The 21,946-nt window shown below is 40.6% G+C and overlaps 3 protein-coding genes across 5 annotated transcripts; 1 reads left to right on the forward strand and 2 right to left on the reverse strand.

Annotated features, from left to right (window-relative positions):
* Positions 1 to 291: 291 nt before the first annotated feature.
* RB195_011651 (uncharacterized protein) lies at positions 292 to 11,717 on the forward strand (the record flags this gene model as incomplete). Its single annotated transcript, XM_064193172.1, has 6 exons — positions 292 to 343; positions 5,707 to 5,823; positions 9,011 to 9,136; positions 9,221 to 9,415; positions 10,544 to 10,677; positions 11,679 to 11,717. 6 exons carry the CDS (start codon positions 292 to 294, stop codon positions 11,715 to 11,717), a joined length of 663 nt encoding a protein of 220 aa, XP_064050755.1.
* A 629-nt stretch (positions 11,718 to 12,346) lies between these two features.
* Positions 12,347 to 14,837, reverse strand: RB195_011652 (uncharacterized protein; the record flags this gene model as incomplete). 2 transcript variants are annotated; one of them, XM_064193174.1, is made up of 5 exons in its annotated part: positions 12,347 to 12,400; positions 12,463 to 12,564; positions 14,360 to 14,467; positions 14,558 to 14,640; positions 14,708 to 14,837. In XM_064193174.1, the coding sequence occupies 5 exons, from the start codon at positions 14,835 to 14,837 to the stop codon at positions 12,347 to 12,349; spliced, it is 477 nt and encodes a 158-aa protein (XP_064050756.1). The 2 variants fall into 2 exon arrangements, with proteins under 2 accessions (XP_064050756.1, XP_064050757.1); XM_064193173.1 differs by lacking the exons at positions 12,347 to 12,400; positions 12,463 to 12,564 and adding an exon at positions 13,706 to 13,849.
* A 560-nt stretch (positions 14,838 to 15,397) lies between these two features.
* RB195_011653 (uncharacterized protein) lies at positions 15,398 to 20,814 on the reverse strand (the record flags this gene model as incomplete). 2 transcript variants are annotated; one of them, XM_013442734.2, is made up of 14 exons in its annotated part: positions 15,398 to 15,579; positions 15,655 to 15,805; positions 15,886 to 16,068; positions 16,129 to 16,251; positions 17,198 to 17,277; positions 17,335 to 17,446; positions 17,608 to 17,732; positions 17,831 to 17,898; positions 17,960 to 18,052; positions 19,527 to 19,676; positions 20,131 to 20,258; positions 20,377 to 20,471; positions 20,533 to 20,645; positions 20,705 to 20,814. In XM_013442734.2, 14 exons carry the CDS (start codon positions 20,812 to 20,814, stop codon positions 15,398 to 15,400), a joined length of 1,713 nt encoding a protein of 570 aa, XP_013298188.2. The 2 variants fall into 2 exon arrangements, with proteins under 2 accessions (XP_013298188.2, XP_064050758.1); XM_064193175.1 differs by having other exon boundaries at positions 17,335 to 17,524.
* Between the last annotated feature and the right edge of the window lie 1,132 nt (positions 20,815 to 21,946).

Genomic DNA, 21,946 nt, shown 5'->3' on the forward strand with positions numbered 1-21,946 from the left:
GTTTTATTCGCCTTTTTCGTCTTTACGAACGGCTCCTACCCTGATATGTTTTTCGTTCAACCGCAGCCACAAAGACGTAAACAGCCGGCGTAATCAGCCAATCTGTGTCCGTTAGCACTAAGGTAGTAGTGTAGGCATGTTTTGTTGGTTCCTTGCCTGCGGATTTCGAGGATACTCTTGATCAAACAAAAATACCCCGAATATGAAAACAGTCACCATATAGTGATAGCATGAGCACTTTAAACCAACCTATCCTTTATTAACGTTTCATTTCATTTAGTTGAGCACATTATGTGGTTGGACATTGCAATTGCTGTTAACTTACTCTATATTCATTGTGCAGGTTGGCGTCTGTGTTAATCATGTTGCTGTTAAGAAAACGTTTTGGAAGATGAATCATGGCAGATCGTAGTCAAACGTGTTTTTCTTGTGCTTAAGCGTTTCCTACTACTGATGTGGTCCTTAAGTGAATTTCTTAATAGCACCATCTTGATCACTTTGATCACCACTCTCGTTCGTTTTTCTATGTCAGTAACTCCTCCATTTGTCTCGATCGCATGCGAGAGTCATCAAATGGATTCTCTTCTCGCGTCGGACACTAAGAGCATCAAGTTTTCCATTGAAGGACTTTGTGAGCAAGTCTGAAAATCGAGTAGAACTTCTCCACAAAGACCTTTAAGGAAAATGTTTTGCACTGCGTTTATTATAGTGTGGAGTCCAGTCGTTCACGATTCTGTTCCAACGAATGTCATTAGAACGCATCACGCTTCCGACACACCGTATTCGGTTTTCCTTGGCAAATGAGAGAGCTACTCTGATCTTCGATATCTGACTTAAAACAGAAAATCGAACGCCGTCCCTCACTTGTGTGAAGAAATATGCTCCCACTCCTCCGATTGAGCGTGCAATGACGCTCAACGCATTTACTTCCTAGTTGCAAAGTCCTCAGGTTTCTGAAGCGTAGGTCGAAGCAAGAAGTACAGTAGCGTTAAAGGGGTAACCCTGGAGTCGGATGTTTTTGGTCTTCTTTATTACATCCTCGATCCTCTGATAATCTCTCCAAGTCGCCCGTTTTCTACTGCCTAGGTTAGGGGTCAGGTCGTTCTTCATGTTTATTTTCCAACCCAGATAAACGTAGCTGGTGCATACGGATACATTCTTTCCTTTGGGCGTAAAGGGGCAATGACACCCATCCGTTCCGCATGAACATTGAAGACAGAAGACCTTTTGTTTCGTAGAATTCAGTTTACAATCGCTCCAGTGGCTGATGCTGGATGTTATCAGAACGTCATCAGTAAAGCACAGATGATGCAGCTGCCCAGCATCAACCATTACTATCATGTCTTTCAAATCCAGGTATCGCTATGTTCTTAAGATTTTGATTTAGTTTTGAAATTCCCTTTTAAAAAAATAAAAAAAAAAATTATGTACTCTTAAGGATGTTTCCTCTTCATGACCGCTTCCGTCTCATTTGAGTCGAAGGCCTTCTTCAAGTAGACGAAGGTGAGACATTGCCGCATCTTGTACTCTAGCGAGAACTCGATGAGTTTCGAAAAATGTGAGTGTGCTCAAACGACCTTTTTGAAACACTACAATACTCTGCATGAACATTGAAAAACCGACGGTGAGTGACGGTGCGGCACCGTCGGCCACCGTCGCTTGCTCATAACTGCCCAGAAAATGAAAACTTCAGGACGACTCTTATATTTTTAGATTCCTCTCTTTGAGATCTATACAAAAACCGACATATTGTTGAGAAAGGAGCAGAATGACGCCAAATATGGGCCAAAAAGCAATAATTGGAACCTAACATAGCCTAAGGTTACAGTTGAAAAAGTGGTCAGAGACTCAAACTTTCACATTTGGTCAGAACAGCAAGAAATTGTTGTAGGCAAGTACTTGAAATTGTTGATTTGTTATTTTTTTAGTCATTTGCGCATCTTTTTGGTCATTTTAATTGTTGTGTAAAATAGCGGTTCGTCCTTACTTTGAACGTTTGCTGCAAGGAAAGAAGTTGTCAAAACAGCCTATAAAATCGCGGTTGCGAATCAATCGCGGCACAACTATTCCTGGATTTTCTGAGATTTGTATTGTATACAGACAGACCCCGCTCGTATACTAGAGTATCGCAAAGTTTGAAAATCCCACTTTTCGTCCTTTTCTATCATTTCATCTCTACTTTGCACCTTCGTTATTCACCAGAACAGAGTTCAAATCGAATGAACCTAAGCAGAACTCTTAAAACACATAATGCACTTTAGTTTATAAACCTTGCTTTCTTCTGAATAGATTTTCACGCTCTCTTATAACATCTTCTTTTCATAACTTTCCATAGAAAGGAAGAGTATGAAGCTTAATATTAAAGTTCATGCAACTATTTCAATACTATGCTGCTTGATTTGCAAAAAATTGAGTTTGCCACAGCATTTCGAGTTGAATGATATCGTTTCCAAAGCTATTCGAGATTTTTTTCTGTGTGACTCCGCGACCCGGCTATTTTCGCACCTCAACCAAGACCGGCCTATTGCACCATTGGCTGTCACTGCTGTAGCATTGGAAGGAAACGTTGTATGGATGTCAACTCCACATTTTATCCCAAGAAATTCAAATATGTACATGGAACGGAAAAAAAATTGAACACTTCGCATTAATATATAATATCAATTCACATCAGTATCAAAATATCACTATTAATCCTCTCATGTTGGATTTATTAGTGCCAGCTGGGTAGCTCGTTTTTCCGTGAAGTACTTGTAGTTAGAGTCCATTTTGAAACAACAATAACAATGAATTATAAAAGAAAAGATAGTAGTCATTGTTTGAATTACATATATAAAAAAAAGGATAAAATAGTTTAAATCTTGCCGTAGTAATGACAGCTGAACTGAACTGGAGCGATCAGATCAAGTAACAGTATTAATAATCTCATCTTCACTGGAATTCGATTAATCTTAGTCCTTGATTTCATTACATATTATCTGCAAAAGATTAATTCAGAACTTTTTCCAAAAAAAAATGCGACGTCAATATAAATGTTGCCTTTCCAGCATTGTAGTTGCCAATGGTGCAATAGACCGGTCTTGGTTGAGGTGCGAAAATAGCCGGGCCGCGGAGTCACATAGAAAAAAATCTCGAATAGCTTTGGAAACGATATCATTCAACTCGAAATGCTGTGGCAAACTCAATTTTTTGCAAATCAAGCAGCATAGTATTGAAATAGTTGCATGAACTTTAATATTAAGCTTCATACTCTTCCTTTCTATGGAAAGTTATGAAAAGAAGATGTTATAAGAGAGCGTGAAAATCTATTCAGAAGAAAGCAAGGTTTATAAACTAAAGTGCATTATGTGTTTTAAGAGTTCTGCTCAGGTTTCTTCGATTTGAACTCTGTTCTGGTGAATAACGGAGGTGCAAAGTAGAGATGAAATGATAGAAAAAGACGAAAAGTGGGATTTTCAAACTTTGCGATACTCTAGTATACGAGCGGGGTCTGTCTGTATACAATACAAATCTCAGAAAATCCAGGAATAGTTGTGCCGCGATTGATTCGCAACCGCGATTTTATAGGCTGTTTTGACAACTTCTTTCCTTGCAGCAAACGTTCAAAGTAAGGACGAACCGCTATTTTACACAACAATTAAAATGACCAAAAAAGATGCGCAAATGACTAAAAAAAATAACAAATCAACAATTTCAGGTACTTGCCTACAACAATTCCTTGCTGTTCTGACCAAATGTGAAAGTTTGAGTCTCTGACCACTTTTTCAACTGTAACCTTAGGCATGTTAGGTTCCAATTATTGCTTTTTGGCCCATATTTGGCGTCATTCTGCTCCTTTCTCAACAATATGTCGGTTTTTGTATAGATCTCAAAGAGAGGAATCTAATAATATATGAGTCGTCCTGAAGTTTTCATTTTATGAGCAGTTATGAGCAAGCGACGGTGGCCGACGGTGCCGCACCGTCACTCACCGTCGGTTTTTCAATGTTCATGCAGAGTATTGTACATGCTCGCATGGTTGTCCTTCATCTACTACCTTTTCAATCTTGTGAAAAGCTTGTAGATGTCGTAATGTATATAGTAAGCAGATTGGGGGACGGCTGCCGATGTCATGTGGATCTTCTTTTTTTTTTATAAAAAGATACGGTCTCGCTGGTTTTCCCTTTTTTTTTAGGAAGTTTTGCAGTCCGACAGGTAAAGAGTCTCGACAAAGTGCTGATAAGAATTGGCGGAAGATTTTTCGGATGTTCACATCTTATCCTGTTGGGGCCGGGTTCTTTTCTTACTTACACAATTGCATGGTGTACACTTCCCTCAGATGGTAAGCAAGCAAGTGGACATGACTATCGAAAAGATCAGAGTAGAAGTCATGGATGAACCTCTCCCTTCTCCTTTTCGATGCTGAGGTTGTTGTGTTTTGTTTGTTGTGTTTTGTTTTTGTTTTTTTCCTGCGATTGTTGAAGTCTCGACGAGCATAAGGAAAGCCTTCTCCCGCTTCTGCACTTCCAGCCAGCGCTATTTCTCTTCTCTCTTTAACGTCTTTTTCTATAGCCTTTCTGCAAAGTCGCGCGAGTTCGACCATAAACTTCCAGTTGATTGTGGCTCATGCAGTTTCACGCGGAGAGATCCCAGTTAATTATAATTCTGGGACATCGTTGTATGAGCTCTACGACCTTTTTTCCTCTTCATTTGGAGGAAAAATCTTCTTTGAAGAAGGCGGTGGTTCTATTACACGTGGAGCTTTGTTACAACAACTACAAAACATTTTACTGACGATGATGTGATCTACGTCATGATGGGGTCCTCAACCGGGCCAGCCGATTCCCATGTCCAGCTTGGGAAAGAAGACTTTTGGAATAGCGAGAACTTTCCCAGAAGTCAACTCTATTACATCATTGCAAAACAAATACGCATGACCTCAGTGACGCCGAGTGGTTTTTGTCGCTATGATAAACTCGAAATGCCTCTCACTCTGCTCGTCTCATTGCAGGCGTTGACCCGATTTGAATTTCCTCAGACGTTCTTTTAGGGTTGATTCTCGTGTTTAAATCACCTACAATCATCTTATAGTATGGTCTTATCTCTAAAATTTCTCGAGGTCCATATAGAAAGTTTCGACTTTTTCTCCTTCGTATTTTGATGTTAGAACGTAAACGGCGAAGTTGGTCAACGCTTGCGTTGAACCATATTTTCTGACGCCCGATTCGAGTCGTAAATTGTTGGAAAAAGTTTTCCATTTTCACATACGGCGCTCAGTGGGCGGCGCCTTCTCGTCTCAATCAGTTCAATACGTCTCACTTTACTTTTCATCAGATCTTCAGTGGAGAGTAACTAAGCACAGAAATTTCCACTATTACATTCTCTTCTGATTCACAGCTTTAATATTCAGATCGAAAAAAGAGAGTGACTTCCACAAGGAGGTGACGCCCATAGTCGCCGGAGAAGGCGTCTCACCGGGCTGAAACAATGTTTAGCTGACGCACTGCTGCGTTGTGCCATCTTGCTACGCATGAATGCACCGCCTGCTGCAGATGAGACGCATCCACCCTCTTCAGCAGTCACAGGGAGAATGGATGTGCTTACAATTTACTGTTGATTTTACAATTTAGTGTCCATGTAAACAAGAAATCTTTCAATAGATGAACTGAACAATAAACTCATATTGTTTGAATGATGTCACCTTACTCAAATGAATCAAATTTGCAGGTGCAGTTGATTGTGATGGAGGTATTGTTACAGTGAATTACTTAAATTCTCGAATAAATGGCAAAAGCTGTACGAAGATAAAAGGAGGCCTCTATTTCTTACAGTCCGACTGGACTTGTATGTTGTAATACTTGTTGTTTTAAATTCTTGCCGATATGGTGCCGTTCACTAATCTCTAATGCGGTTTTCACTGGTGGGAAGAAATGCTGTCAGAAAATATTCTTAGGAATCTTATTGACAATTTGTTTCAAATGTGCACTCCATCTGGGTAGTTCCCGTTATGATATCCGTCACTTCCGCGTTCAGTTTCACGAGAAACAAAGATCGATTCATACTTAATGGTTGTAATCTACATCCACTTTGGTGGGAGCAGTTGGTGAAACGATCCGGTCTCACCAACTCCCGCTAAACCTGGACGGTCGATGATTCGAAACAGCTCTAGAGCTGAGCAATCCCTTCATCCGTCCGGTTTCAATAAAATGGTTTCAAATTTGTTTTGGAGGATATAAAAACTGACTTGGCACATCAGGCCGCAAGTGTTTAAGGGACAGACACATGTTCGTAAAACCCAGGATCAGAGTGAATGGATTGATGTCCAGTATTCCAAGCGGATTGATTGACGCCTTTCTTATCAGTATATTAGTAGTGAAATTTTAATTTGTGATGATCGCGTTGAAAATGGCGTGAGCAATTTTACCTACGATGCTTTATTCAACTCCCTGTATTGTACTAAGGGAGTTCATTCTAGAAGAAATTTCAGAAGGAATTTCGTCCGACATACTAGAGTGATAAAAAAAAAACTTTCAAGAACGGCTCCTAATGTGTAGCAACCGTCAAAGCTACCATTTGTACGATATAATTTTTAAAAAAAAATTAAAGCAAACAAATTATATTTGCATTTGGGGAGTAAGAAATGTCTGGTATAGCGATACCTCGTGTTTTTTTTTAAATCTTCTTTAGAAATGTGGGAGTTTTTTCTTCTGCACCGTTTACTGTATCTTACATGTTAGTCTCAGTTATGTGAGTTCTGTAACCGCCCAAAGGAGAGTGTCTCACCAAGAAGGAACTACTTCTTCTCTCTTGACCTGATATTGACTTCTTCCCTAGGACGTTGATCTCTCTGTCAATAGCTGCACTTTGCTTGTAAGTTTGAGGCGCAGCGCCTTGCTTAGATTTGCAAATTTTGGTCACAGCCTCTTGATCCTTTCTACGAATGCATCCTGATATACCATAGGGCATTCTTGAGACTCATACTCTTGTCCGCTTCTTACTACACTCTATCAATCAGTTCTCATCTTTTCTTACTTCACTGAGAGTCGTTGTGTAATTCGCCCCAACACATCATTTTGATTTTATGTTCGAACCATAGTAATACATTGCTGATTTGTCTTTTAGTAATGAAATACTGATTGTTAGTATGCCGCCGTTACGTCGACATTTTCCGTTTATAGCCAAACGTTGAATTGTTAGTATGTGAGCCTGAGAAAGTTTGTTCGGAAAGTTCCATCGGAAAAAAATGCGGTCGAGAATCGTCATAAACGACAAAAAGGATAAGACTTATGGCCGTAATCAATCTGCTTGGGATGCGCCACCACCTTCACTTCAATTCATCACTTGTGGAACGAACGAGCGACTAGCCTGTACAGTTCCAAGAATCGAGGAAGCGGGCAGTCAATGGGCCGACGAATTGCGCAGCGGCACCTGTGGATATTTGGGTATGAGAAAGCAGGGAAGTCACTTTGTTTGTATCTTGTAGCCCTATCGTTACGAACAGCTGCAAGCTCGTCCTTCTACGACCGCTGCCATATCAGTGCCATCTGATCGATATTCACTAATCGAGTGCAAGTGCCTTTTTGTTTACCGGCGCTGATTGAGCTCTATAAATAGCAAGAAGGAGCCAAGAGAAGCAATGCATTTGTTTATTCCCTTCTCATGCCGAGATTGTGCTGGGTAGTGACAAGAAGTGAGTTACATTCAAAAGCGAAATTTTACCCGTGTTATAGCAGCCATGTACTTTTTCAGTGCCATAAAACAATCATGATCATGATATATAATAACGAGCTTAGTCCGTGTGTGTGTGTGTGTCGTGTGTGTGTGTGTGTGTGTGTGTGTGTGTGTGTGTGTGTGTGTGTGTGTGTGTGTGTGTGTGTGTGTGTGTGTGTGTGTGTGTGTGTGTGTGTGTGTGTGTGTGTGTGTGTGTGTGTGTGTGTGTGTGTGTGTGTGGGGGGGGTGGGGGGGGGGGGGGGGGTGTGTGTTTGTGTCACGAAATTCACGAAATTCGAAAAAGGGGGTGCGACGGGTCCAACCGGCGTCGGATTGGTGCGCTGGGATCAGATAGCTATAAAATGGGTTGCGATGGGTCCACTGGCGTCGCACTGGCGCGCCGGCGCCAGATACCTAAACAAGAGGGAGCCACGGGTCCACTGACCTATAGAAAGGGGTGCGACGGGTCCACCGGCGCCAGATACCTATAGAAGGGGGTTCAACGGATCCAGCGGCGCTAGATACCTATAGAAGGGGGTGGGACGGATACACCGGCGTCAGATACCCATACAAGAGGGTGCGCAATAACTTAGTGTGCATGACGCAAAAAATAAAAGGTTGCAGCCTTTTCATAGCCGTAACCACTCGGCGCTTTGCTCTTCACCTTTATGACTACTTCGTGTGCCTATTTCCTTCTCCTTTCGCCTCAAGTTTGTAGCATGCCGTTCTCAGAAAGGGGAAACGCGCATGCAAATGGCTGCTTAAATAGTAGCAAGATGTTTGTGTGATCTGACGTGGAACGTTATCTTTATCAGTAGGATGATGTCTTTTACGTCATTTTATGTTAAAACATCATTCTGTGATAACTATTGGGGGAAATCAGGAGGAATACCCATACTTCGAGTAATGCTTTCAAATTATATCTATATTATTCTGACATCGAAGGAGTATTTGTAGCTGATGGTAGAATATTCTCCAGATTTAGAATTGACCCGTTTAGAAGGAAAACTTCGTAATCTTTCGCCTCAATTTATAATGTAAAGAAGAGAAGGAAAGCGTTGTTTAAAAAAACACAAATCTAATTTTACAGAAAACACCACTACTATTAACTTTCATTGATCAGTGAAGGGAAGCGAAGCTAGAACCACCGAAAGTCTGAAGTCCGGCTTTAGCCGGATATTCAGACTGGTAAATAAATATGAAATAAAATAATATAAAATAGTAATAATAATATACCTCGTATCGGTGCTGAAACAGCAGAAATCATCGTTTTCAAAGTTTTTGCACCTTTGGGCATAATATCAAATCAGCCAATTTACAGACAAGCAACATCTACTTAATGCATTTGAAAATGTGATTAATATAACCGGGCCGCTACATTTTGCTGCAACGAAAGGCTTAGGAGATGTGGAATGTTTCGATAATGTAAAGGAAATTCATCCACACGGTGAACGATCTTATCTCCTCGGCAGAGATTCCTTTAAAAACTTGTCTATAGTCAAACGTTAGTATGAAATGGCACTTCTCTTAGGTCCTGCTATCGTGCTTCTGAATAATGTTGGTCTCTCGTCGCTTGCGTTAACATCGTTAGAAAAAGTCGGATATTCGAAATACACGAAAGCTGTTATACTGCATAACAACGAAGGTTTTGATGTTGATGAATTTCTTGGCCATATGAAAGCGAAAGGAATGGTTGAAAAGGAGTTCTTAAGCACATCAAGGAGAGGTTAGTCCTGTTTCCAGGTGTTACAGCCCTTCTTATGTGCAAAAAAAAACGAACTCAGCGATCTTCAATCATTTTGCAGTAACTTTTTTCAATTTGAACCATCATTTCCTCAGAAACAAAGAGAAAAAGAAAGGAATTCTCTTGTTCATCGATCACAACATTGCAGTAGGTATATCACCTGGACTGCCATTGGGAACCGCATTAAAGGCATCACTCACCGAATCTGAGGTGATATGGATTTCAGGTGGAGTATTCGTATACGGAATAGTAGATTATGGAAAGGGGGTGATCCCGTCCATTTCTTCCTAATTGCCGTAAAAAAACGGCCCGGAAGATTCGGCGCCGCACAAGACTGGCGCGCTCCAATCGAACTCGTTGTGGAAAATAGCGCGCCGGAGCGCTCGAAGCCGTATCGTCCGGGCCGTTTTATACGGCAATTCGGAAGAAATGGACGGAATCACCCTTCTCTCAGTGATCTACGATCCCGTATACGAATACTCCACCTGAAATCCGTACCACCTCGGAGTCGTGGGGTGATGCCTTCGAAGTAACCTATCTGGAATCGCGAACTTCACCTTTATCGTTTGACGATTCTAATTAAAGACAGCGTAACAAGATTCTGACGAGCTGCGGGACTCAGAGCGAAAGCATAGATTTCGGATTGTAGATTGTGAAACCTAATGTGGTTCCGCTCATCTTTACTCATTCATGGTTTAAAAAAAAGAGTGGAAACCGCTTTTATCCCTACGAGACACGTTACATTGGGCAGGAAGACATTATTGACCCTCGATCGCTTGCTTCTGGACGCGGCGCTCGCGCAAGGATGACGAGTTGCAACTTAATTCGTCGTAAAAAAAAAGGGCGCCTTCCACGATCGCCACGACGATTAAGGAAAGATAAGCGGGACGACGCTGGGTTCTGCGATGTACTACCCGAACTCTACGCTTGCGCTGTCGGTTCCGCATCACGTCAAAATTTGTAATACGCTGCCTTTAAGCAGCCTGATTGCTTCGGTAGAAATAAGATGAATTTTTAAGTTAAGACATAATTCCTTTGCGAAACTACCGCGATATACAGTTAGGGAAGTTCATAAAGTCGTCAAAAGAAAATCACACAAGAATATTGCAGAGTTCATGAATACCATATGGGCAGTACTGTTTTTCCTTACTCTTCTCCTTATTCTTCTTTGCCTACTTGGATTTGCTGTCTATAGAACAGCGGAAGAAATTGGAGAATATTATAAACTAAAACAACAAGAAAAGGTAAACAAAAAACAAAGAAAAGAAAAGATGTATACATAACCATTATTGTTATTGTAACATAACCATATTGTTTTTCCTTAATATTTATTAGTGATTGATATTACTACTTGAGCGGCTCCGTTCGATTGAAGTAGGTCTTTGGGTATTTCTAGTGTGTGTCGAGTGAATAAGGCGCGTGAGTTACAGCGGATGCATCGCGGTGGTCGTGCAAACATAAGCACGGACACAAATATGGGCACATGTTTGGGATTATGTTCCTAATTTTATGAAAAAAAAACTTAAGTGTGGAACAAATCTCAAATTTCTTATGGCATGGCGGCTGTGATGCACTTTAACGACAACCGTCGGACCAGAGCCGTGAGCGACTGGGTTCCCCGCGATATTAAGCGCACTACAGGAAGACCGCCGACCAGATGGTCAGATTTCTTCACGAAGTCCTTCAAAGAAAAGTATGATGCTCTTCGTGTCCCACGCTAAAGGAGGAACCACTGGGCTACTTTGGCACGCGACTGGGACATATGGAAAAATTACTGGCGCCCGCTCGACCAGTTCGAAGATCAACGGGAGTCAAGGTGATCAAGGTGATGGCAGCTGTGAATTTTGGGGACATTTCCCTGCACTTCCACAAATCATGCAGTATTCACCAAAGTTTTTGTTCCTTTGACTGTGACGTTGCGACCGCAGACGAATACCAGGCAACACGTAGCGGAGACCCGTGACTGTGGTTGTTTCAAAAAAAAAAAATAAGATAGAAAATGTCGCAAGTAAACAGTATGTAGAACTCAAGTCTCTTACGTGAGTATGTATGAATTCGATCCGGTATTACTTATTATTATTTACTTATTAGGTATTACTTATTAAGGATTACAGGAATAAAGTAAAACCTACTTCTACACACTTGTATTCCTCCTTAGAGAGGTTCTTTTGGAGAAGAAGAACAGTTTCTTCTCTTCTTTTTTTTTTGAACAAAATGCCTGTTATAGATTTTTCTCTATTTTCAGGATGTCCAACGCTACAGGCCACCAGAATCACGCTCTTAGTGCTATGTAACTGTGAAAGTGTTTACATAAGAGGAAATTAAAAACTATAGGGTCATTAATGAAAGATTTCTCAAAGATGTGTATATATAGCTGTGTGCCGGTGGGATTACCGTTTGAGCGTTAAAAATAAGGTAGTTCAGCCTCTGTTCTTCTTTATCTCGCAATTTCTGTGGGAGAAAAAGAAGAAAGAGAAAGCATACATTTCATAGAAACTCACTCATTTTTACTGTAACGTAATGAATCAACGCACTAACGTTTAAAGGTTGTTCAACGTCTATACCGTAACAAAACAGGGTTTTAACGAGACTTGAAACTACAGTAACGCATCGTTGATATGGTCGATATAAATAACAGCTCGGACAACATATTTCATATTTACATTTACGACATGTTAACTGAAATACGGTATCAGTAAAGCTACTATATTTAGGATTAAAGCTTCTTTGAAGGAACACATAAATGCACGTAAGTGCATACAATGTGACTCTGAACATACTGTAAGTGATGAATGTGTTCGGATAAACTGATTGCACCAACCCAATTATATAAAATCCTGAACAGAGAAGCTACAGTTCACATACATTGAATATGACTAGACCCGAACCACCTATAATGAAATAGAAAAGCTCTCAGGGATGCGGTAGAAGAAAGAGGAGAATCAGTGGGAAGAAAGGGCGTCCGTGCTGCAAAACGTGGCAAAATTGGGCGATAGAACAGATGTCCGTTTATTCTCTAAGTGAGATACCTGAGTGTTGATTGCTTTCGTCGGATACGGTGGTGTTGATTCGATAGTGGCGGTTGTCGGTGGCCTTGATTCGATAGTGGTAGGGAATCCGTCTGATTTTATCTGAAAACTATAAATACTCGACGGGACAACATAGATGAGGGCAAAAAAGGTACTTAGGCGGAAATCGCTGAGAAAAAGAGAAAATGAAGGGAATTTTCAAGTTTTTTTTAAGTCGTGGAGCACATTGAAATACCATACTAAATGAGAATGAATTTGTGTCAGTACCGTGTACTGGTGTATTTAGAGTGTTATTTATTTGTTGCATCTTGTTGCTTTCCAGTCATGTTGCGCCAGTCACGTGAGCGACAGACCCGTGACATTAGGCGGTAATTCCCTTTATATAGAGAGCTCGCTAACAGTCAAGGAGTCAGTAGGTTCGTTAGTTCAGCGCGACATTTCGTAGCGGAGAGCCGCTCGAATTGAAGGCAGGAGCAAACTGCACTAGTACAGTGCGACCGAAACGATAGTGTCTCCGAGCGTATTTTTCGGAAGTGGGGCCGAACCACTAGTGAGTGAGAGGTCGTCGACTGGACTCAGAGCTCCCTTGGGGTCTCAGCGGGAGGATCCAAGCGTTTGAGGAGGAGTGCGCGCCGCCATACTCCTGCAGGAGCAGCTGCACACAATGCAGAGCTATAGAACTGTTCGGAGCGGTTGCGCTGCATCAGACAAGGCGCCCGAGGGAAGAGCCAAGTGACCGCGGTTGAGTGATTACCCGCTTACATTTTCAACCCTCCTATTGTATTTCTGTATTAAGGATGAACATTAGCCGGCTACTTTGTGTGATAGTGAAGAGAATGAAGGGACAAGGTGTTTCTCTATTATTATAATAATACTTTCAGATGGGGATAAAACACCGCAATCTCAAGATTTGTTCTTTTCCTGAGTGAGAGACCCGAAAATAATTACCTTAAGTACTTTTCCGCAGTTCCGGGAAATCCATACTTCAGGGGAAATAATAGTGGTCGACTACTTTCTTTTCTCATTTTATAGTATTCTCACTTTTTACTGACTATTATTCTAAAACCTTCGAAATCTCGAAACACGCACAATTTAGCTTTCTAGGCAAAAATGGCTAGTTTAAAGTTCATAAACTAAATAAACTCTTGTCTTGGGTACGATATATAGATGTAGATCCAGCTTTCGAACACCGGCTTGGATCTACCTTTTGCTTCTGAGAATAAGATCTCGTTCGTTTAAACACTCACGCATATGCTTTGCGTTTCAACTTCAGTTTCTCTTTCACTTCGATTGATCTCATCTTCTCATCCACCCTTTTTATACTGCTGCGCCGTCGTTTCTGAGCCATTTCACATGTAGCGATGAATTTTATGGTTCGATATCCAACCTAGCTAAGGTAGAAAATAAGAAATTAGAGCACAAAAGGCGCGCTCATTTGATTGCTACCGTATTTAAGTTTTACTTTTTTAAAATTACGAGGGGGAATGCTCAGCTGTTTCTACTGTTTCTGGCCATCAAAGCACAGACACGACTGCTGGTATAGTTCTCGGTTTGAGCGTGAGAGTTTACTGTTTCGACTGGTCCTTACTGTTGCACTGACCATTATGATGATGCCATCTGCTCGAACACCCATGCTGAATTTTCTAAGATTTCAGTGGCAGCTTTCTGACTCCAACTGATCTCTCCTTTTATCCATGACCTTCAAGCTAACGTTCCTCCTGTTGTTTATTTGCATTTTATGCATTTTATGCATTTTATGCAAAACGAAAAGTTATTTCGAGATTTCTTTAACAAATACAATTTCATTTTGGCCGTCTTTTTCGTTTTTTAAAATCAACGGTAAAAAACTTCATTCATTTCTCTATACTCAAAAAGAGTTCATAAATAAAAGGCTTACGATTGCTGAGGAGTTGTATTGGCCTAGGACAAATGGTTCGTATTCCCCTCCAAGGCATGAATGCAAGAATTTCTCGATGAAACCAAATCCAGACAGTTGATTGTTTGCCTATAACAGCATCGTTAATAAGTTGAAGTGTAGCTAGGTCCCAACGGAGAAAATTCTTCGTTAAGGATGCAAAAAGTGATGCAGAATCACCTTGCTGAAACCGTGACCTTCATCGGGATAAAGAATATAGGACACAGGGATATTGTTCTTCTGCAACGCAGCTACAAATTGATCTGGAAATGTATTCAGTAATTTTTCACTCAACATCTCAATTTTTCATGATATAATTCAAACGCTAACCTGACTCTTGCTGTTTCACCCTAGGATCGTTGGCTCCTTGCAAAATCATCAAGGGTTTTGTAACACGTTCGGCAAAGAAGAGTGGAGAGCGAGAAATTAAGAATTGGCGGTCCTCTTCTCCGAAATACATGACATTTCCAAATTATTTTAGCTAACTACTTGATTAGACAATTCATTTTATTTCTCACAAAAAAAACCAGAAAGAAAATGTTGCTATCATTCAGTATGAGGAGCTTGTGCGTAAGGCTGCACGCAGAGTTCACAGCCACGCGGCGCCGCCCGCGCTGTCTGTGGACTCTGCGTGCGTTATTGAGCGCATTGTTGTGAACGCTCAATAGCCATCAAGAACAGAGCTGTGCGGGTGGCGCCGCCCGCGAACTGCGAACTCTGCGGGCAGCCTGTGCTCGTAGATGAGTTTCCACCAGGATGGAGAGGCAGTACAGCGTTTGTTTTACTGCCGAACAAGCTTCGCCCAAGAACGAACTCTACTCAGTAGGTATGTACTCGCAGCCTTTACCAATTAGGTACAAACGTGATAAAGGTGAGTTTTCTCAAACAATACTCTACACTTCGTGTTCCAACTTTCATGAATGAACTATCGAGTCGCACCAGCTAAAACCATGACTTTTTTAAAATTTCAATGTTAACGTGACTCCATGTTTTGGGAATGATTGAAATACAAAGATTTCCTCACGTATCAATGCCGGCTCCTAACATTCGGGCGAAAAATTTGTAGAAGCCTCTCCAATGTGGTGGTAGTGCTTGTAGCAGTGTGACTAGGTTAGAAGGTCCAACAACGTCCACACCACAGGCAAACTCGTCCGGAGTAAACGTGAGCGCCACCAAGGTCTCGTAACCACCATAGCTGTCACCTGAAGTGGCAATCAGTCTCTATTAGTTTCTAGGATTTCTTTAAAGGTGTAGAGTTACGTTGAACGATCACTTACCCATAATCGCAACTTCCGACCTGTTCGCTATTCCCTTCGTAACCGCAAATTCGACGGAATCAAGGATGTCAAAGTGCATTTTTCTGCCCCATTCACCGTCACCCGCATTTGTGAGGCGCTTCCCGAATCCCTCACTGCCTCGGAAATTCACCTAAATACGGAAATTACCTACGTGAACAGAAAATATTCCAGAAGCCTTGCACTTCGTAATTTGTTCGGTTTACACTGCACCTGCAGCACTGCGTAGCCTCTACTGGTAAGCCATGCATTTCTAGGCGAAAATCCATAATGATCCCTGGAGTTTGGTCCACCATGAACGAGAACTATCATCTTCTGCGGTTCAACCGGCAACATTCCAAGTTTGGCGTAACCGTGATCAGCTTTCGGTACATCTTTCGGTGATCGAAGCGGTGCCTGAAAAATAAAACTTTTTTGCATCCTTTTCAAGATGATTCTTTTCTGCAGTATTCTCACCTCTGGTGGCAAACTGATATAAGCTTGAAGAACCATATCATCCCTAGTTTTGAAGTCGAATCCAACCTGCTTATTAAGTTTGTACTGTTCCAGTTCCGGTAGAACATTGAAAAGGAACTCTGCCTAAAATTTTGCAGTGGAGAGGAAAGTTTAGTGTCTAAATATAACAATTTTTCAATTTTTTTTTTCAAAATATCCTAGTTACTATCGCAATGGGATAGCTAACCTTTTATTCAAAAAAAACCAAATACGTGTTTTTGAGTAGCATTTTTAGACAAGTTTTATGTAATTATGTTCAATCAATTAAATTCTTTGCAGTCATTCCGTTTCTGAGCAGAAAAGAGTGCTGCGAAGTAAACAACGTCTCCTTGCCTCTTTCCGCTATCTCTAGGACGTAAGAAAAGTGAGTCCTCGTCAGAAAAGGTTTTGTTAGATAATCGAAACTACACAAACTCCAGCTCCTTTCTGTCAAATTCGTATAGAACTGATGATATCGTTTAATAGGGTTGCGTTCCATGACAGAGAAAAAAAATCAAACCGAAGATCTATAAAATTTGCAACAACGATTAAGCAGAGGACACTCCAGCGAGTAGTAGTCCTCCAAAAAAGTATATAGACCAGATAAATAATGAGTAATGGGGGGGAAAAGGAAAAAAAGGGGAAAAAAGAGGGGGAGGAAAAAGGGGAAAAAAAAAGTTAAAAAAAAAAAGAAAAAAAAAAAAAAAAAGAGAGGGGGGGGGGGGGGGGGGGAGGAAAAAAAAAAAAAAAAAAAAAAAAAAAAAAAAAAGAAGAGGAAGGGGGGAAAGAAGAGGGGGGGGGGGGGGGAAGGGGGGGAAAAAAAAGAAAAAAAAAAAAAAGAAAAAAAAAAAAAAAAAAAAAAAAAAAAAAAAAATAATGAAGTAAATAATTATAATAATTTAAATGAGCACCTATTCTACATTAGAACTTTGAGGAATGTGAAAAATTTCTATCCAGTGGTTTTTTTAACGTTTCTGGAAACTACATAGAATATTTAAGCCCTCCTACAAATTTAATTACAAAAATCAAGGATAAATTAAAAGAAACTGACAGTTTTCAGCCAGCTTCTATACAGGAACACTTCGTCGGGTTTATCTGATGACAAATATGTCACTAACCACATTGTCATATCTGAAAATTAAATACTCAGAAGAACCCGGGATAAAATTTGTGAAAACCTGAGCAAACCTAAACTCAGCGACAAAATTTCTAAGGATCCGTGTGGTCGCAAATTCACAAGATATCGCAGATCATCCACAACGGTGCTGTTTACAGCGAACCATTCTGGTTTGTGATAGATCTGAACAAGTCGAATGGTTTGATTGCTAATGAAATTCAAATGATCGAATTGATTGATTTCACATGAAGACCAATTCTCCTGAATTCAAGTAATATTGATTTCTTTTGTTGGATTTGGAAGTCAATCTTTTGGTGTGCAGTGGGTAAATTGCAACATCTGACCTCTGTAACGGCCAACACCGTCTTATCTGTAGGATGAATCAAAATGCTTCCAATCTGTGCGCGAGTCGCCGTGTATAGAACTTCTTTGTGCTCAGGGTCATCAAATTTGAACAGAACCAGGGTTCCTGGATCGGATGACCATTATAAATGCACGAGTTTTGCAAATATACACATAAATAAGTAAATAAAAAAGAATCAACAAAGTCAGCGACATTCAACGTACCAAGATCGATGTTATCATCACCCCACAGCCAGTACATGTACTGATTGCTTTTATCGAATGAAACGGGCCTGAACATTGTCCCTTTTTTGTTTATAAGAACAAATAACTTTTAACAAAGACGCAACTCACCAAGTTATAGCTATATCATCCTGTTTTACATGTATGTACTGCTCCCATACGGATGGATCCGATGAAAAAGGTGGCTGAGCGTTGGCAGAGAGCCTGGAATTTTTCTTTTCTGAGGCGTGATATGAATTCAGTTTGATTCAGCTTTATTAAGTACTTGTCTGAAACACTGACTGCTGTTCCACGGTGCATCTTAGACAGGTAAATATAGGAATGCTCGAAAGCAATCTTCCACTTCTCCAATAGCTCTCATCTTAAAGGCAGCATACCACGAATCTGGGGTAGTACGGATTTCAAGTGGGGTATCCATATACGGGGTTGTAGATTATGGAAACTCATCAAAGGTGGTCCCGCTCATCTCTCCCTGAATCACTGCAAGCAGCAGGTCCCTGGTTGCAGTTTTGCACGATGCCTTCTGTTGCAACGCGCCACCCTTGCACGCGTAGCATCCCTTACTGCCTATCGGGGCAGTCCGAATTGATTTTCGACGAATCGCAGGTCGGGGGCGGCGCAAGGGGTGGAGCGTTGCATTATATGGCATCGTACAAAACAGCATTCTAGAGGCGGCTGCTTGCAATGATGCAGTGAGAGATGAGCGGAACTACGCCGGTCTCCATAATCTAGGACCTCGTATACGGATACTCCACCTGAAATCCGTAACATCCCAGATTCGTGATATGCTGCCTTTTAAGACGATTTCAGTTGCAACGCGCCACCCTTTTGCACGCGTCGCATTCAAGGGCGATCAGTCAAGGATCAGTGATGTCTTCTCACCAGCCTATTGAAGTAACACCAATGAATAGGCTGCTAACGAGACCGGAACGTGTACTTAGAGCAGCGTTCTTACGTAGCTCCTAACAACTAAAGCGGTTCCCACGCCGTTTTTTTTAAGACGGTTAGGGAGAAGTGAACGGAAACGCCCCATCTCTAGCTCTTCCCGCGGATTTCCTCACCACCTCAGATTTGTGAGGTGATGCCTTTAAGACATGGTTTCTCTCATGATGTGCATGGAAAATTGTAACTCTCGCCATTTTCACCCAAATTTGGGTGTTTCTCTGTCGTAACAAACGTAGTTCAGTGTCCAGCAGTAATTTATACCTGTAAATGTCTCATATGAAAATAATTGAAGTCGAAGGTTTACCTAATGGAAAAGGTAGCATTAGGAAACCTTCAAAGATTTGCTCGGAAAATTTATTGACACTCATCTTAACAAAAAGGTTAATTGCTTTAATTGTTTTTTCTCTTTTTTTCTATGACAAAATTTGTTGCAATTGATGGCCTGAAACAAGACAAGAACGCTTCGTGGAAAAAAGCTGGAAGAATTCGTTTAAGTTAAAAGAGAGGTGAAGTGCCTTGATGCAATTCCAATCTACTCTTTGCATTTTAAGTATCTCACATGAGTCAGTACAAGATTCAGAATGCTATAATATAAATTCGATGATGCTGCTAATTTTTCTTGTTTTAAAATTTCCACGGAACGACACACTCTCCATAATTGTTCTTTTCAAAGTTTTCAGCTGTTAGAGTCCTCTAATAAATCAGTTTTGAGAAAAACCATGGGAAAAATCACCTGTAGTACATCCATGAACCGTCAGGTTGTTCTTCAACCGCCAAACGAACATTCAAATCGTTATCGACTACGAACGCTAAGAATCGACTGTTCTTCAAATGTGGTGTCATTGTGTCGGTCAACAGATCGAAAATGTAGATGTTGTGGTACCTGAAACCAGAAGAAATATGTGTAATACGGTAGCAAAACTACCATAAGGTGTGCGCATACAATTTGTAACAATGCTGGGAACGCCTGGATGGATGACTGAATGAAATTTGAGTTAGTGCGGCAGAATCGCAATAGAACTCTTTATATCTCTTTTGAATTTTAGTCAGAGATTTACTACATATTCTAAGGAAAAGGTGCAGACTAAGCCATGTCCACAGAGCAAAACACAGCAAGAATAAAAATAAGTTTAGAAAGATTTTTTAAATAGGTGAATTCATCCAATCATTTAAAAAAACGCTTCAAAACCTGATCCAGGAAGATTTTTGTTGAATTTTCATTTCTCTGAATGCTGCTGCTTTCGCATAATGTTTTTTTGCTTCCGGTACCAAAAGGAGCCTTTCTTTGTCCGGATTATTACATCCATGAAGTTATGCGAACCCGAAAATTAGCTCACACTGGATTCTCATCGTTGAGTCCTACAAGAATCCGTGAATCTTTACGGTTGTTGTCGATAACGATCGTTCGCACTCCTGGTCGATTAGAAATTACGGTACGTTTATTTCGATCCAATGCGAGATCAGCCTAAAAGCAATAAGCCCTTAAAAACATTGCATATGCTTTAAATTATCCCAGTAACAACAGTCACTGGATGGTATGCACTTGTACAAAAATTTCAAAAAAGAAAAAAAATGAAACAGACCTCTGAGATGTTCTTCTTGAAAAGCATCGTGTTCTCATCACCATTCCGATCCTGAGTGTAGAGAATCACGTCCTGGACACCAGTCCACGAGTATTCTGAAGTCGGTGTTGATCTCACTGCTAAACCCACCATCCTTCCAAAGAAGTGAAACCTTACCAAGCACATCACTGCTTTCTTCAAAAGTCACTTGCCGCGTACTTTTACAAGAGGTACATTTCACGAACAAATTTTTCACGTTGTTCTCATCAGGAGCAATGTAGGCGAAAAATCTTTAAAATTAAAAATTAGACAGTTATTGCGAGGAGTTCAAGAAGGACAGCTATCCTACCTTCCATTTGGACTCAATGAGATCGATGAATATTTTGGATCAGAGAATAAAAGTTCCCTTGGAATGAGATCGGCGCTCACCAACGGCAACAGTAAGACAGCGAGCAGCATTTGAAGAGAAAAGGACTGAACTTGATTCGAATTTTTATGGAACTCCGAACAAAATTTCATCCATTGATTCATCGATGAATTATCATGACGAATCAAAAAGTACCGTCAGGAGTCAAAGAGAGACGCAAAAAAACTGGAGATTTATAGAAGAAATGACTGTTTTCGTTTATTCTCCTCGCATGTTTTTATTAGTCACGAGCTCTCTGCGAAGGTAAGGTGTCGCTGCCGTTTCGCAACGCGGTTATCATGTCTTCACGTTACTCATACTCCGTGAATAAACTACCATCATTTTCTTCCTTTCCATCCTTCTTCTAAATATGGAGCAGCTGCTGTAACACCGCAAGCGCATTCGTCTTCGTTAACCAATGATTATGATGAGTGTATAAGACTTTCCAAAAATTCTGCAGCCCAAATTAGAGAGAGAGAATAATCTGGCAGTTAACCTTGGGGATAGATCTCACATCATCTACACCGCATAGATAAAATATCCATGAAAGTAAAAATAAAAAATGACAAAAATAAGCGCAAAAGAGCTCTAAATCCAAAAATAGAAAAACTGCATCGAATGAAAGGCAACGTGAACCTTAGCTTTTCCAAAAAAATTAAATTTCATCAGATTTCTCGGATTAGGAGAGGTTTCAAAACAACTTTGTTTGCGAACGTAGAATTTTTCCAGAAGAGAAAGGATTTGGCAAGAAAGAGGTGTGGAAATGTCAAAGCAAATTTCTTTTCATTTAAACAGAAGGTTTTCTTCAGATGTTGACTTGACGCTGAATGTCACACATCTGCGACAATTTATGGATTTTATACGATTGCAGTAGATTTACAAATATTGAATATGGAAGGTAACGAAAAAAAATTTGTCTATGAGAGTTTTTGGGAGCAATTGTGGGGGTGTTGCAGCACTTAGTGTCTGTTGTTTGAGTGTTTATAGCAAATACAGTATGACGTTTAAAAACGTCTTCCTACTCACAAAAGCTATGTAGGCATTCTATGGTACACTTTATTTGGGGTATTATCACGATGAGACTAAGCGAAAGCGAGGGAGATCGAATTCAATGAGGATAATGTGAATGGTGACGGAGAAAGTTGCACCACATCCACGAACCAAACAGAGATTTTGTAGAGAACT

This window comes from Necator americanus, chromosome III, assembly GCF_031761385.1.
Source record: "Necator americanus strain Aroian chromosome III, whole genome shotgun sequence".
Classification (NCBI taxonomy): Eukaryota; Metazoa; Nematoda; class Chromadorea; order Rhabditida; family Ancylostomatidae; genus Necator; species Necator americanus.